This window comes from Microtus pennsylvanicus, chromosome 2 (assembly GCF_037038515.1).
Source record: "Microtus pennsylvanicus isolate mMicPen1 chromosome 2, mMicPen1.hap1, whole genome shotgun sequence".
NCBI lineage: Eukaryota > Metazoa > Chordata > Mammalia > Rodentia > Cricetidae > Microtus > Microtus pennsylvanicus.
In genome coordinates, this window is record NC_134580.1 from 14,960,918 (window position 1) to 14,976,074 (window position 15,157).

General features: G+C 47.7%; 1 protein-coding gene across 1 annotated transcript in view; it reads left to right on the forward strand.

The window, feature by feature from the left end:
* Positions 1–15,157, forward strand: part of Tbc1d22a (TBC1 domain family member 22A) — a 288,481-nt gene that overhangs the window by 141,638 nt on the left and 131,686 nt on the right. Inside the window, exon 9 of the mRNA XM_075960266.1 lies at positions 3,249–3,358. Coding sequence (XP_075816381.1) covers positions 3,249–3,358 — 110 coding nt within the window. The remainder of the gene's footprint in view (positions 1–3,248; positions 3,359–15,157) is intronic.

Sequence of the window (15,157 nt, forward strand, 5' to 3'; positions counted from 1 at the left end):
TCCTCTGCCTGCTTCTTAGAGTCACTAGGTCAGCATATTAGCTCCGAGTAGATGGAAGGGGACTCAGGTCAGCTGGTCTTACCTATGGTGCTGCCCAGGCCATGTCTCCTGGGATGGTCATCATCCTGTTTTCTTGGTCTTGGCAGTCTGCACTGGGTTCTGAATCTGTACCCACAGCCTGGATCTTCCAAAGTGCCCGTGTCTCCATCCTTGTCTATCTACAGTGTGTGTGACTGCCATGGGGTTCAGAGTATTCATCTTATTCTAACAGTGAGGGCAAGTCTGATTCTCTTGGCGTTTAGAAGACAAATCGGCAGAGGGCTTCTTGGAGTTAAATGCCATTACTTCATTACATTGACGAGTAACAAATGACCTGCTATGAGAAATGACGCCCAGAATAGGCTGCTGACATTTCCTTGGATAAAATAATAAGCTGGCTAAACAGACTAAGAAATATTAAGGCCTCTGCCCGCCCCATGCAGAGCCCATTTCATGTAGGCCCAGGCTGTGCTAGCTCAGTTGCTTCTGTGAACGCGCAGTCTGAGAGGGCTCTTCTCACTGTTTCCCTCTTATTATGCCCAAGGAGATGTCCTTGTTCTTGGAAGGCCCTTGACAAACAATTTGTCAATGGAAAACATTTTAGAAGATGTCCTCGGACTGTGATTATTGATTCAATGCCCCAAAACTGGAAAATAGGATGGGAATCAGTTCTGCTGAAGCCGTTTTCCCTGGGAGCAGGAGAAGGCGGTTCACACCACATCTGCATTCTTGACTTTTCCCGTTTAGCTCAGCGGAAAGGGAAGCAGTGGGGCTGGGCTGGATGTGAGGTAGGCCTGTGGGGTTCCCCCATTGCTGCCTTGCAGTGAGAACATCTGTCACCTGAGAGAGGTAATACCCTGTGCCTCTGCAGCCTGAGAGACTCTTGCAGAATCACAGAGGGACTGTATTGGAGGGTCTGTCCACATCAAATGCTGGCCTCCTGGGCCTGCAGAGTTCCCAGATCAGACATTTTCAAGAATTGGACTTGTGAGGGCAGGCCATAGAGGAGGATTCTTGTATTGCTGCAGGCCAGTAGGGAGCAGAGCTGCCAGAGAGTGTGGCCATCACAAGGCAACTCAGGAGGGTCAGGTGAAGTGCTACAGCTTTGCCTGTCAATCTGACCTGTATCCAAGGGAAGGGGAAAGTTGACAAGTCTCTTTTGGATCCAGCATGACAGGAGGGACAGCATCCTTCATTTAGGGTCTCAGCAGTCACTGACCCTTGTTCTTTCTGTCACCTGGGCTGTTCTGACCCCTGAATATGTATTATCCTTTAATGAATTAACTTCTTGGGGGACATGCCTTTCCTACTTAGCTCTGTGCCCAGGGCTGGGCTGAAGCAATAGTTCCCATATAGAGTACCATCAACCCAGCCACCTGTTACTTCCAGCACCCCATAACTGAGACAGTCACCCCTGTTTGCTCAGCCACATACAAGAAAGAAGTCCTGCACAGTCTCCACATGCAGGTATCCAGAAGACATACCAGTGAAAGATTCTAGGCAAGGCCACAAGGAGTTGGCTCCTCTCTACACAGCATCCAGAATAGGCACGGCTGCAGACAGGAATTTGGTGGGTGCTGCCAAGAACTGGGAAGAGGGCAGAAAGGGGATGACTCCTGAAGGGTACAGGGATTCTTACTGGGGTAAGGAAAATGCTCTGGAGTTCATGGAGGTGATCTCACAGGCTCTTTACACAGAACGGCATGTGCTTGCAGTATATAAATGTGATGAAGGTCCTTTATTTACACATTTAGAAAGTAGATTTCATGGTATGAATTATGTCACAATTAAAAAAAAAGCCGTAAACCTAAGCAGTGCCATGGAAAGAACTGGGGGCACTAGCACCATTTCTGCATAGGTGTCTTACAGACCCAGTATCACTGCAGGTGAGCTGGGAACTGGTGGTCACTGATGTACATGACCAAAGAGCTGGCTCCTGCTGGTTGTTTGTAGGCCCGTTACCATCTCCAGACTCTGTAAGTCAGCACAAAGAGCCTGCTTATAATCTACTCAGAGACCCTGATGTGACAGCTCCTTTCTCCATTACCTTTCTGGTCTCTGTTGAACACAAAGAACCAGGAAGGTGGTGTTCCCATCCTTATATGTGCCAGGAGCCATGCAGATGCTGATGAGGAAGTCACTAAGGATGGTCAGGAGGCTGATGGGCTGGGGCCCAGGTCCTTTGTGGGGAGCAGTTGTGAAGATGGTCTGAAGTGATGGCTGAGGATGATAGGGAGACTGCAGACTTGACCCCAGTCTGTTGTGGGGTGTGACTGAGGGCTTCCTGAGTTCCAGTCTCTACCTCTTCTGCACTGCTGTTTGCATGCCACAGACTGTTAGAGACCCCGACAGTGGGAGCAGAGTGGTGACAGGTTACCTGAGTGGGTCTGTCTGAAGCCCAGAGGGGGATGGGAAAAGGATGAATTCTTGATAATTGTCAGCAGTTTTGCTAGCATTGCTGGACTTTGCTTAAACTTTCTAAATGTATCTGGGCTAAAATGCTTCTTTCTTAAAGAACATTTTCTTTATAAAGATTCACATGTGTTTGCAAATAAAATGATAAGTGGATGGTCAATTTTTAAAATGTTTATGTGCATTCCTGGGTGATTGTCCTTCTAAGGGTCTAAAATGAGTTTGCTCAAATATTTGATGAAACATTTCAATTAGGCATCTGTCTTGTCTGCTTTCAGAAGGAAATGATTTCCGAGCACCGTTGTCTTCTTTGAAGCTCATCTGGGTCTCTGCCTGGGGTATTAGACGCTAGCACAGAAGTTTTTACTTAGAGCAATTTGGAAAGCTCTACCTCAGAAACAGGAGTCTAGAGGAATTATTACTGAATGAATATGTAAATTTGTTAGTAGCAGAGTTTTTAAAACTCTGTTTGAGAAACTTTCAGATCTGTTAGGGCTTAGCAATATATGGTGGGTTTTCTCTTTTTAGAATATGAGATGTCTGAGCAGTAATAATTTATAATATATTAATTATGCTAATTAATCAGAGTGGATTCAGAATATTAATTATCTGCAACTAATTAGGTATTAAAATTGAGAACCATTAAGTGATGAGGTGTGAGGCTCATGAACCATTTATTCAACGTGATGTAAAGCGTGGTGGAGGGAGGCTGGCGTGCATGCGTATGGTTGCTGTCTCTGTTTGTTTATTTCACATGGTTGATTGCTTCTTGTATCTTCCATGCTTGTTCTGTACAGACCAGGAGGACGTGGATGAGGTCGATGTCTCCAGTGTGCCTGCAGAGGTGCTTCGCAACATTGAGGCTGACACCTACTGGTGCATGAGCAAGCTGCTGGATGGCATTCAGGTGAGCCTGGGGCTCCGGAGGCTCAGGAAACCAAGTGGAGGGAGGCCGCTGGGCTACTCTCCACACACTGGCTTCTGAACTGAATTCTGAAAAAGCAGGTAGCCTTTCTCTATGTGGAGCCTTCCTCCCCAGGGTCACAAGACATGAGATGGGTCATACGTGCTCCTGGTTCTGGGAATAGCCGTTGTGTCCTGCCAAGTATTCCAATAGGAAGGTGTGTGTGGACTCTGATCCCCATGCTCTGGTCTCACCATCGCTTATGCCTGTCTACTCTAGCCTTCAGCACCACTGTGGGCACTGGTCCATGAGTCCTTGGCCAACTATTAGACACCTATCTATCCCTTTAAGGGCTATAGTCTGTACCTGCTAGACCTGTGAGCAGCCCATAGTCCTTCTCTGGTGGCATGGGTTGCTCTCACTGTGCCTGGTTCATGGGGAGACACCAGCTATTAGAGTCCTGGGTACCTGGGCACCATGGTGGGGACATTGTTGGCCTCCACAGAAGCAAAGGGTTAGTGACTGGAATGTTGACAGAAAAGCCCTAAGACAGCTTGATTTTATGTAATTAGTTTTTTTTTGTGTGTTGGAACCTGCACAGTGCCAGGAAAGTACTTTGTTGGCTGATAGGATGGGGACAGGAGCTGGATGACTTGTAGAGCAATGGTGAAGTAGGCACACCAGCCCTTAGCCCTGTGGAGTGTTTGGGTTGGTCTTGGCTCGTAATACCTTTCCTAGGTACCTGCTTTGCACCTGGCACTGTGTTTTGCCCTTGAGCAAGGCATGATGCATGTCTAGGGGACAACACTGTGGGCTGGAGCCCAGGTGTTTCAGTACTGCACACAGAAGTGGCAACAGCCTCCCAGGACTCAGTGTGGCAAAATGAGGTGCCATAGGACACTGTTGACAGAGGAGGGGAGAAGGCTAGAGTGGGGTTTAACTGTCACGAGGGACCAAATTCCCAAGATTCTCATCTGGGAATTCTTATCTTGTAGAAGCTATACATGAAGGCCATAGCCTGTACCATGCTAGCTAAAGTGGCGTCTTAGCCCCCAGGGTATCAGGAAGCCAGCTGAGCCACCGTAGCCCTCATCTTTCTGAGTAGGTGTTTCTGCTGAAGTGGTCTCAGCTCATTTACTGGACCTGAAGGTCAAATAAAGCTTCAGAAAATGTGTGGCTTAGACCCCAAGGCTTAATCCAAAGGGATCAGCCAAGTGGTTTGTGAAGGAGGTCTGGGTTTGCAGTGCTTTTCATACCTGAGGTGGATGGGGAGCAATTAGCATCCACTTGTCTGACTGAAGAGCGTAGACCTCTCCTTTGCTGCTGATCCAGATGGCCCTTGACTTATTTTGTTTCTTGTAAAGACAAATGTGCCCACTAGAGACATGTTTTGGCCCAAGCATCAATTCATCACTTCTCTCCTTTGTTAATGTTTTCATATTTTTTACTCCTTCAGAATTTAGCCTTTCCCTTTTAAGAGAAGGGATTGAACTATAATGTAAAGTTTATAAATTATCATTGTCGCGTCTCTGATTGTGAGTGATGGGACTTGTGCCATTTAAATCCAAGATTATCTGGCTTCTGTTTGTAAATAAGATGGCTGTACAACGAGATCAATGCTGCCCTTTCATTTTTCACCTGGGCTTTGTTGTCGGGAAAAGGGTTTATTGACAGGACTGACAAGCAGAAGGCACAACTCTCCTCTGGCGCCTTTGTTTAGGGCACGTTTGCAGCTCGGTGGTAGCTATCTGTCTTTTCCTCATGCGGCTAGGATTGATTCCACATGAGCCTTGTGTGAGCTGTTCCACCATTAGGGATTTGGGGACTTGACTATATTTCTTATGGCTAAAGCAATCCCAAGAGACTGGAGACTTTGGGACCCTTTTGTACAAGAGCCGGTGTTGTTTTAGGTTAGCCTGTAAGGGTATAAGCTTGGTTAAAATTCATGCTTGAAGCTGGGCGGTGATAGCAATACCTTTAACCCCACCACTCAGGAGGCATAGGCAGGCAGATCTCTTTGAGTTCGAGGCTAGCCTGATCTATAAGAGCTAGTTCCAGGACAGATTCCAAAGCTACAGCAAAATCTTGTCTCGAAAAAAAAAAAAAATTACAGGCTTGAATGAACCTTTACTATCCTCCAAGGGCCTGCATGACCCTGCCCCTTACCAGTGGTGGCTTGTCTCTTCACCCACTTGCCACTCCAGGCCACACCTCTCTCTCCTCCATTCTTTGTTCTGCTGGAATTCTCCCCTGTGCCACGGTCTGGGTTGGAGACCCTCTGAAAACAGTCTTGGTTTTGTTGAATGCAGATGTTCCTATCTGGCCTTTATCCATGTCTTCAGGGTTTCTATAAGGCTAAGTCGACTTATCAAAGTGTGTTAGCTATCCACACACTTTCTATGGGTCTTCCAGGGGCTCAGGACTCCAGACTAGGAACCAAACTAGGGCCACAGGCTTTGTGGTTAATAGGCAGTGACTTAAGGGAGGAAAACAGGAGTTGGGTGTATCTCCTACTGCAGGACCCTGAACCTTGTACCAGACCCTGTGCACCAGGTGGATGCCCAGGGAGACAGGGCAGCCTCAGGTTATACAGCCTGTGAAGGAGCCTATGTCTGGACTCCCCATGGCTCCCATGTTTCTGCTTTGCTCAAGTAGGTAGAGTGAATTGTTTTGCAGGGCGGATTCTAGAGCAGTGGTTCTCAACCTTCTTAATGCTGCCACGCTTTAATACAGCTCCTCATGTTGTGGTGAGCCCCACCATAAAATTACTTCATTACTACTTTGGAACTGTAATTTTGCTACTGTTATAAATCATACTGTAAATATTTTTTTGGAGATGGAGGCTTGCCAAAGGGGTTGCTACCCACAGGTTGAGATCCAGAGGGTAGAAAACTGCAACTATGTTTTGTTTGGTTTTGGATGCACTGGATAGCTGTAGCAATGTTTGGTTAGGAGATTCTGTGCCTACTAAATTTTTGTGTCTTTTGTTTGTTTGTTTGTTTATTTATTTATTTTGTTTTTTGAGACAGGCTTTCTTCTCTATGTGAACAGTCCTGGCTGTCCTGGAACTTACTCTGTATACCAGGCTGGCCTCCAACTCAGAGATCTTCCTGCCTCTGCCTCCCCAGTGCTGGGATTAAAGGCGTGTACCACCATTGTCCAGTCCACTAAATTTTTGTAATTGATCTGCTAACTATTAATTCCTCCAAAGTATGATGAGCATGCCTATGCAGGTGCTAAGGGTCACTATGGTGGGTATGACAAGTACCGCCCTTCTGGCCCAGATCTGAAGCCCAGGGGCTTGTTGGTAGACAGGATAGCAGTGGGGGTGAGCAGAGAGTATTGGCCCAAGAGGATATCAAACTTTGGAAAAACTGCTCCCACTGCAGTTGCCTGGAGATGCTGGTGACTGTGTGTAGAACACATGTGACCTGCTTTGGTGGCTTGTTAGTAGCAAGGGCAGTCCTCCAGAAAGAAAGTATGCTGGTCTGTTAGAAGCCAGCCAGTACACTTGAGGAGAGTCTGCAGATGCACTGTGGCCTTGGTTTTCCTGCCCCAGACTGTTTCAAGTAAGAGAAATGCCCATCATGCCCTGGGAGATGTGAGTGACAGGGATGTGCAGAGCAGAGATGTCCCATGCCCCCATGCTTCAGTGTCAGAGGTTTCCCATGTTGATTAGATGATCACCAGTCACATTCCTTAACATCCTTTCTTCCAGCTCAGCTCCACAGTAGTGAATGATAACCTTTCAAAATTCAGGTTCTCTACTTGGAAGTTCAAATGTTGTTATTGGTAGCAATCACTATCTAGTGTCTGAAGTGATAGAATAACTGTTCATTTTTGGGAAAATAACTGGTAAGTCCCAGGTTTGCATAGCCATTTTGCCTTTGAAGGTGGTGATTCTTGAAGGTGGTATCCTTTATAGTTCTCAGCTACAGTAGCCGTGTGGAACTTTCCTGGAGGAGAGCTCAGCTGCCTTCATACACAAGGCTTTTCCTGCCCTCCATCCTGCCTCAAAATGTTAGAAAGGTGCTTCTTCCAGACAGAGTTGAACACTGTCATTAGTAAAATTAGACTTGATTTTAGTGTAGAAGTTAAGATGACCACTTCATGAGGGGTGTTCTTCAGCAAGACTGCCTTTTGTTTGAAGTCACAGGGCTTTGGGAATGCACTGAACGCCAGCAGCCAGCAAGGGTGGATGGTGCTGCCTGGATTCTTCCCTGTGCTCTGGTGTACACTCACCTTGCTGTGTGCTTCAGTGTAAATCTCAACACAGTGAAAAAGGTCTTTTGTGTTCCTGTATTGTTAGGAACACAATCAGTTTTGGTCTATCAGAAAAACTTGAAAGGGTCTCGGGAACCCCAGCAGTTGGCTAGTGATTGAAGGCTTTTGCATGAGACCCGTGCTTTCTCAACCCAGACACATGGCTTCTCTCACTGAGAAGCTCCAGAAGAGGTCAGAGAGAGAGTACAGAATTACCTGGGCCAGGTTCCTGACAGGCCAGGGGATGTGAAGATAAGAGGTAACGGAAGTTTGCAATCAGGTGATCTTGCTTAAGCCACCAGACTTATTAAGAAGTGTAGCACCTTTTATACTGTTTGCAGGGGAAAGTGGGACAGAGTAAGCAGGAAGCTATCATACAATGGGGTAAAGCCAGCAGGAAGCTAATCCGGCAATGTTGTACAAGGAGAACGCATGATATCTTAGTCATCATAGACTGAGTACACAACGTCATAGACTGATAACCACAGCCCTTGGTGTGGGGGCAAGAGTTGAGTTTCTAGGATTTGAAGTCACAGATCCCCCAAGACCCTGGCCCCAGGCCATTACTGGCCTTGCCAAGCATGCTCCTGGGTTTAGGCAAGGAACTACATTCCTTCTCCATACACTAAGGTCTTAGGGAAAGCTTTGGGTCAGCCTGGCTCCCAGCAGCAGAGCAGGCAGTGAGCCTATATGGCAGGGAGCTCCAGCATCACTGTTGTCAGGGATGGGAGCCTTAGTACACTGACTGAGCGGGCCATAGTATGCCTAGGTTTAAAGTATGAAGGGTGGAGGCACAGTTTGCAACCAGAATACAACTCTGACGACTTTGAACAAACTAACTGGAACTTCCAGCAGCCAGATTATAGTCATCACATTCTGCAACCCATTAGGCACAACCGGAGAGGATTTGGGGACTGAATGAGGGTCTGAGGAAATGAAGGGGTGGGAGCAAACCCAGACAGACTCTCTGGGGGAAAGATAGCACTGAGAAGATGATGACTGAGCAGTTGAAATTTGTTTTGTTTTATTTAGGAAGTTACAATTTGAGTATCCCCACCTTGGCCTTGGAATCTAAGTCCTTCTTGCGTAGAGTCAATAAGTAAAACTAATCTCGAGAGAGGAATCAAGTGAGACATGCAGGTGTGAGGCGAAAGGTATGGAGCCGGAAGAGGCACCCTCAGAGGAAGGGTAGGTGGGAGCCTACAAACTGAAAATGGAGATGGAAGTAGATGAGAAACAGCAGAGGGAGGAGAAAGTGGGAAGACATGCTTGATGCTATGAAGAAAGAAGCTGCCAGATAGATTGGATTGAAAACTAGGGGTCAGCTGTGCACTGCTTAACACAGCCATGCCAAACATGATGGTACAGAATGATAGGATGGGTGGGGAAAATGCAGCCATTAACCCCATCCTCCTAAGAGGCCCCCAGGCACCTACCACCTAGACTGTATCATATTGAGATTTTGGACTCTTGAGCTCTGGCTACTGCTCAACTGCCTCCCAGGAGTCAGTGTGAAAGGATAAGAAATTACTGGGGGTGTGTGTGCTGGAGATATTGCACCCTGCTTGAGAGCTTTTCTCAGGTGGTTCACAGTCACCTTTAACTCTAACTCCAGGGGATCCCATGGCCTTTTTTGGCCTCCATGCCCCCTGCCCATATTAAAACAATAGCATTAACAACAACCACATGAAAGTTGGACACAATGACCTGTATTTAAGAAGCAGAGTTCAAGGCAAGCCTGGTTGGTCTACATAGTGAGTTCCAGGCCAGTGAGGGTGACATAGTGAGACTGACTAAAAGAACAAAATCCAAACCAAAACACAAACAAATATACAAAAATGGTGAAAGTACAAGGAGTTTAGCTGAGAAGAGCGAGAACATCTTGTGTGTGTTGGGGGTAGGTAATGCAGTGTATGCATTATAACAAAACCTATTGTGTATAATTAATAAATGTTAGTGAAAAAGTAAAATTCCTACCATGAGGGGCATTTGTGCTGCACAGTGTTAGGCTGGGCCAGTGGACAGCTTGAGTCCTGGTTTTGTGAGAATGGCTGCCCCAGACACTGCCAAGGGACCATAGCGATAAGTCTGGGGAGTGATCTGCAGGCTTAGGGGAATGTTCTGACTATGCTCAGGCCTTCTGTGTGGACTTACCTGGTTGTACTGGTTGTGGTACTCATGCTGGTAGGAAATGCTGAATTGCCAGAGGCAGGAAGGTCTTGAGTTTGAAGCCAGCTTGGGCTACACCTTTGTGGTGAGGCATTAGATCCTAGTTGCAGATAGAATCCTAACACCACCCCAGGAAGGAGCATTGTAGAAAGAGTCTGGGCTTGCAGTCAGCAGATGCTTGCACCCAGGAGACCCTGTCTGTGATTGTGATGCATGGCATTGCCTTAAGAAATGAATGAGGCTGTAAGAAAAGAGCCTGGTGGTGAATGAAGCACTGCTAGCTCTGGCTCCCTGTGGTCATCCGAAATGGAAGCTGAGGCTTCTGGGTCTCCTGCCAGCTAACACAGCAGACCTATGTTTGAGGCCTATGCAGGGGCACTTATTTTTGCCCCTAAGTACTAGCAAGAGGTGTAGAGTTAAAAAAAAAAAAATCTGGGCCTAGTTTCTTCAGTTGCTCTATAGTTTTCTATTTTTGTTTTGAAATAGGATCTTTCTCTATAGCCCAGGCTAGCCTGGAACTTGTGACCTTCCTGCCTCAGCTCTGTTTCTGACACATGTGCTATCTGTTAATACTGTTGAGTGTCTATGGCTTCCTTTTGGCGATGACTTCTGGTGTAGACTGAGGAAATATGTATGAAGGGTTTCTGCTGGGTTGGTTCTTCACAGTGGACTGTGTTGAGACAGGTCTGATGAAGCTGTTTTGAACGTTAGTTTTCTGGGGTGGGGGTGCAGTCTGGGGATTGGCCTCCACGGAGTCTTAGCCCTTTGTGGTTGTGGTGTCCGAGGTCTGGGTGCAGGTTGAAGTTCCAGGCTGCGGGCATCCTCCTGTGGCTCTTGGGGGATAATTCTTGTGCTTTTGCCAGTCTGTTCATTTCCCTAACAGCTCTCATGCCAGGGTTTGTCGGCCAGCCATTACTTCCTGAATTACAGCTCCACACTCGCCTACCCTGAAGTCATACTATTACTCTTGGACTCATTACTTAGCAGGACAGCTTCTCTGAGGAGAAGAGAACCGTTGCCTTTTATAATTAGTCATTTACATTTCCTTTCCTTGGGGAGGAATTATTCAATCTGAGAACTGGTTGGTGGCCTGGTAGAATTGGAATGAGAGGGAAAGTGGCTCCATTATCCTGGAACTTGTTGGTGAGAAGGCCACCAGAGAAGGTTGGTGCCTGAAGTGGGGATTGTTGACCTGGTGCAGGTGGTGACCTTCAAGTAGAGCTGTGGTGACCCTCAGGAATGCGCTCAGACCACTGGGAATTCCCAGGTCATAGTCCCAGGGAGCTGACTCCTGCTTACTCAGTTCAAAGGAAGGAGAACTAGGGAGGAGCACTGTGCTTTGTCAGGGGGCTCTGAGCTGGCCTTTGTGGACACTGGGGAGAGCCGTCTGCAGGAGACCCTATTGACTTGGGAGCGAGCAGATGGAGAGTACCTGCCAGCTTACAGATGGGGAATGCAGACCTCACTCACGTACCCACTGAGGCCGGCTCTCAAGAGTCAAGATGTGATTTTAGTTTTGCTCAGTAAAATAGAGGTATATTAAACTGACAGTCTTCTGTAACTGGGCTGCAAAGATTCATTAAGAATGAGCAGTAAGCAATTTAAAGGTGAAATTAAATTCTTTTAAAATGGCATTGAGAAACATAAAAATCCACATTCCTGCCTGAACAAAAAAGGTGCTCCTTTAAGTCACCTAGCTGCCCCTTGCCTGAAAATGGTCAGTCCACCTGCTGTGGAGAAGTCAGGGAGTCTCCGTGCTGGCTGCTGTGCCGCTTCTGAGAACACACAGCATGTGCCTTCTCACTGACACACTCAGTGAGTCCTTACCTAGGAGTGCCTGGAGCTCAGTCTCTGTCTCTCTCTCTCTCTCTCTCTCTCTCTCTCTCTCTCTCTCTCTCTCTCTCTCTCTCTCTCGACAGGGCCTTACTATGTAGCTTTCGTTGTCCTGAAACTTACTATGTAACTGGTCTTGAACTCAGAGATTCACCTGCCTCTGTCTCCCAAGTGCTAGGATTAAAGGTATATGCCACCATGCCTGATATCTGGTAATAAATTCTTATTTTTTATTTTCTTTTTAATGGCTGTTTTAGAGCAACTTCAGATAAAAGGTGACACTGGGGAGTTCCCATGTAGTCTCCCCGTTCCCTCCCCAGCCGTCCTTCCCCTGTAAGACTGTTTGCATTAGTGTAGCACACTGTGACTGACAGGCCAATATCAATGAGTCATGATCAACTCAAGCTCATGGTTTCTTTAGGCTCACCCCCAATGCTGTAAACCCCGGGTTTGCAGATGCCTAACAGCATGTGCTGTCCACTAGTCCTCAGTAGTCAGTCCGTGTTCCACCTGTTCATCCTCCTCGCCTTCCACTGGAACCCAGTCTCCATGGTTTTTTGCCTTTGTCACAATGTCATATGGTTGGAAGGGTGGCCTTTCCAGACTGGCTGTGCACATCCTGTTGTTTTGCCTCGGATCCACAGCTGTCCTTTATCCAGTGGCAGATCTGTTTTGACCACTCTGCCCTGTCTTACTGGACCCTGTGCTGCAGTTCCATGCTGCTCCTTGTCCTGTGCCTGGCAGGACCCCTCAGTGATAGACCCTGTCCTGTGATCTGCAAGCTGGGTGCAGGAAGGTGGAGAATGTACTTGGGGTAGATGTTATGGTAGGTTCCATTTGATGCAGTTGCTCACCCTCACCCTGCGCCCGCCCGTATGAGGGGTCATTCTGCCTCCCTATCATAGGTGAGAGAAGCAGGAGGGAGTTGAGCTGGCAGGTGGGAAAACAAGGAGTCAGGCAAGGTGCCAAGTGTTTTCAGGAGCTGTTCTATGCTGACTGCACTCTGAGAGGCTCGCTCCAGCCCCGTCCTTGTCCCTGTCCTTCCCATCTCTTCTCTGAAACTGTAATGGAGACATTGAGGGTATTGCTTTAACCAGTGCTTCTAAGCTTGGAGGGACAGCTAATGTGATGGATGACATAATCACGATTCAGAATGAGTTCAGCTGCCTGGAATACCAGCCCAGAACCAATCAAATGCACACACTAATAGGAATAAATGTAAAATCCTGTATTCAAGTTCAAAAACCCAGTCAGTATAGGTCAGTGGGAAGCAGCTGGGACAGTTGGGTCGACTGCGTCCTCAGTAGGAAGCTCTGTTATCATTTTGTCTCTATTATGGCCTCTGTCTTGTAACTGATAGTCCTCACCCTCTTTGGTCCCTCTCTGTTATTTCTACACTGCACAATCAGGGATCTTTCCAAAGTATGAATTTTGTAGCCATGACAGTGGGCTGCTGCCCTTTCCCCTGGCTGATGTCACTGGGCAGCTGTGCCTTTTTCTCACCATCTGCTTGTAGCTACTTCAGAATGGCCTTCTTCCACTGCCTGCCTTGCCCTCACTTCCCCTTTCCTGAATATGCCATTGTCCCTAGGGACCTTGGGGCCCCTCTGTGCTCTGATCTCCACTTCTAGCTTTACTTAGAACCTTGTCTCGTTCAGCCCAGCCCTCACATCCTCACAGTGGCATACCTAGCCAGGCCTTGTGCTATACTCCAGGGCCAGCACCCACTGTGGTCTTGCCTTTCATGTCGCTTCTTGTCTATATGTTTTGTTTCCAGTTTGGCACAGCTGGAACTTTCTAAGTGAAGCATTTCCCATGTGCGTGTGCGCGCGTGTGTTTGTGCGTGTGTGTTGGGAGGTGCTGTAGCTTTGTTAGTACAGGATGGCAGTCAGCAGGACACCCAGTAGGCCTTTCCTTCTCTGTGCCATCTCATGCAGCCCAGCTCTTCCACTCTCAGCACCAGTGATTGCCATCTTGGAGCACTCCGTGTGGACTTTACAGCTGCTACCAGAGCTCATGGAGCCTGGACTCAAGGCAGAGTTCAAGCCATGGAACCAGTCTAGACATAGAAATAGGGTCATCCCCAGCTGGACCACCCTGCACCTCCATTAAGATGGGCTTTCTCTTCGAAGTTCTGCCCATCCTGTGTTAGACCAGAGTGTTGCTGTTCTTGTCTTCTGCCTTAGGCCAGAGTGCCAAGGCCTTCTCATTAGCCTCAGAGGTCTTTTCAAAGTAGGGTCGTTCCTCCCTCTTCCTCTTCTTTCCCTTACAGACTGGTGTCCTTCTGAAAAGTCGTCTTCCCCTCCTGAGCTTTGGACAGACTTAGAAATAAAACAGTGGCAGGTGGAAGCAAAGAGGGCTACCATTCTTGTTGAACAGGGGCTTGACGTGGTTTTCTAGCGTGGAAGCCAAATAACTGACTAAATCCAGTATTGCCCAGGCTGCTGTCTCCAGCCAGAGCTGATGGGCACAGGCCGGGCAAGTGATGAGCCCACAGCGCCTCTGTCCTCCCTTAAAGCAGTGATTAGTCTCCTGGGGTGGGCTCTCACCGTGGGAAGTAGGGGATATGTCATCCCCCAGTTTCTTCAACTACTTTGGAGTGCTGTCAGGTTTGAGTGCTGCCATTTGTCATGCTCATCTTGTACTTGAAAGCTCTTCCCTGCTCCGCTGGGTTCTGTTCTGAGACTTTCAAGCAGGCCAAGATGGCAGGGTATTCATTCCCATCACATAGATGTTGAGATACAAACCCAGAGAGACCAACTGCTTGTGGATATCACAGTCTCCTAAATATTAGCTACGGTTCTGTTCCAGGTCTCTCTCACTTAAAGCTCCCTCCCCCAGGCTGTGCTGCCCACCCCCAGTCTACATGAGCCCACCCGAGCTCACCCACATGGCTGAGAATCGTCACCTCTCACTTCTCATGCATTGACTGTATTGTTAGCACTTGGATTGCTGCACTGTCAGCACATTTCCCGTTACTCATTGGCTCCCTGGTGGGCCTGGTGCTTGCTGTCCAGGTGCCCAGCGAGGTGGTCATTCCAGCAGATGGTTCTGCTCAATGAGCCAGACACGTGGGTGCTGGTTTGTTCAATTTAAATGTAAATATTCAACATTAGCAGATAGAAATGTTCCATGAAGCGTTCCTGGGAACGGTGTGCGTCCTCTGACATCAGATGGGGGTGAGACCTGATGGTGCTGTGCTCTGTTGGTCTTACACAGAGTGTCGCCCTGTATCTGTTTCTCAAGAGGCAGCCTAGCAGTGTGTACTTGGTTTGTTTTATAAAATTGTTTTGCATTATAAACTTGCTTTCGGTGCTTTTTCTTTTTGGAGTATCTGGGTTATTGGAGGGGAGTGGCACTCATGTGTGGTATGTCTTTGTGTGTGTTCACCCATGTGTGAGCATGTGTGCATTGGAGTATGTTTAGGCCTGGAATTGATATCAGCTGTCTTCTTCAATCTCACTTCATTTTTTGAGGTACAGACTCTTGGTTGAATCCAGAGTTCTCCAGTTCTTGCTAGTCTGCCAGCTACTGTGA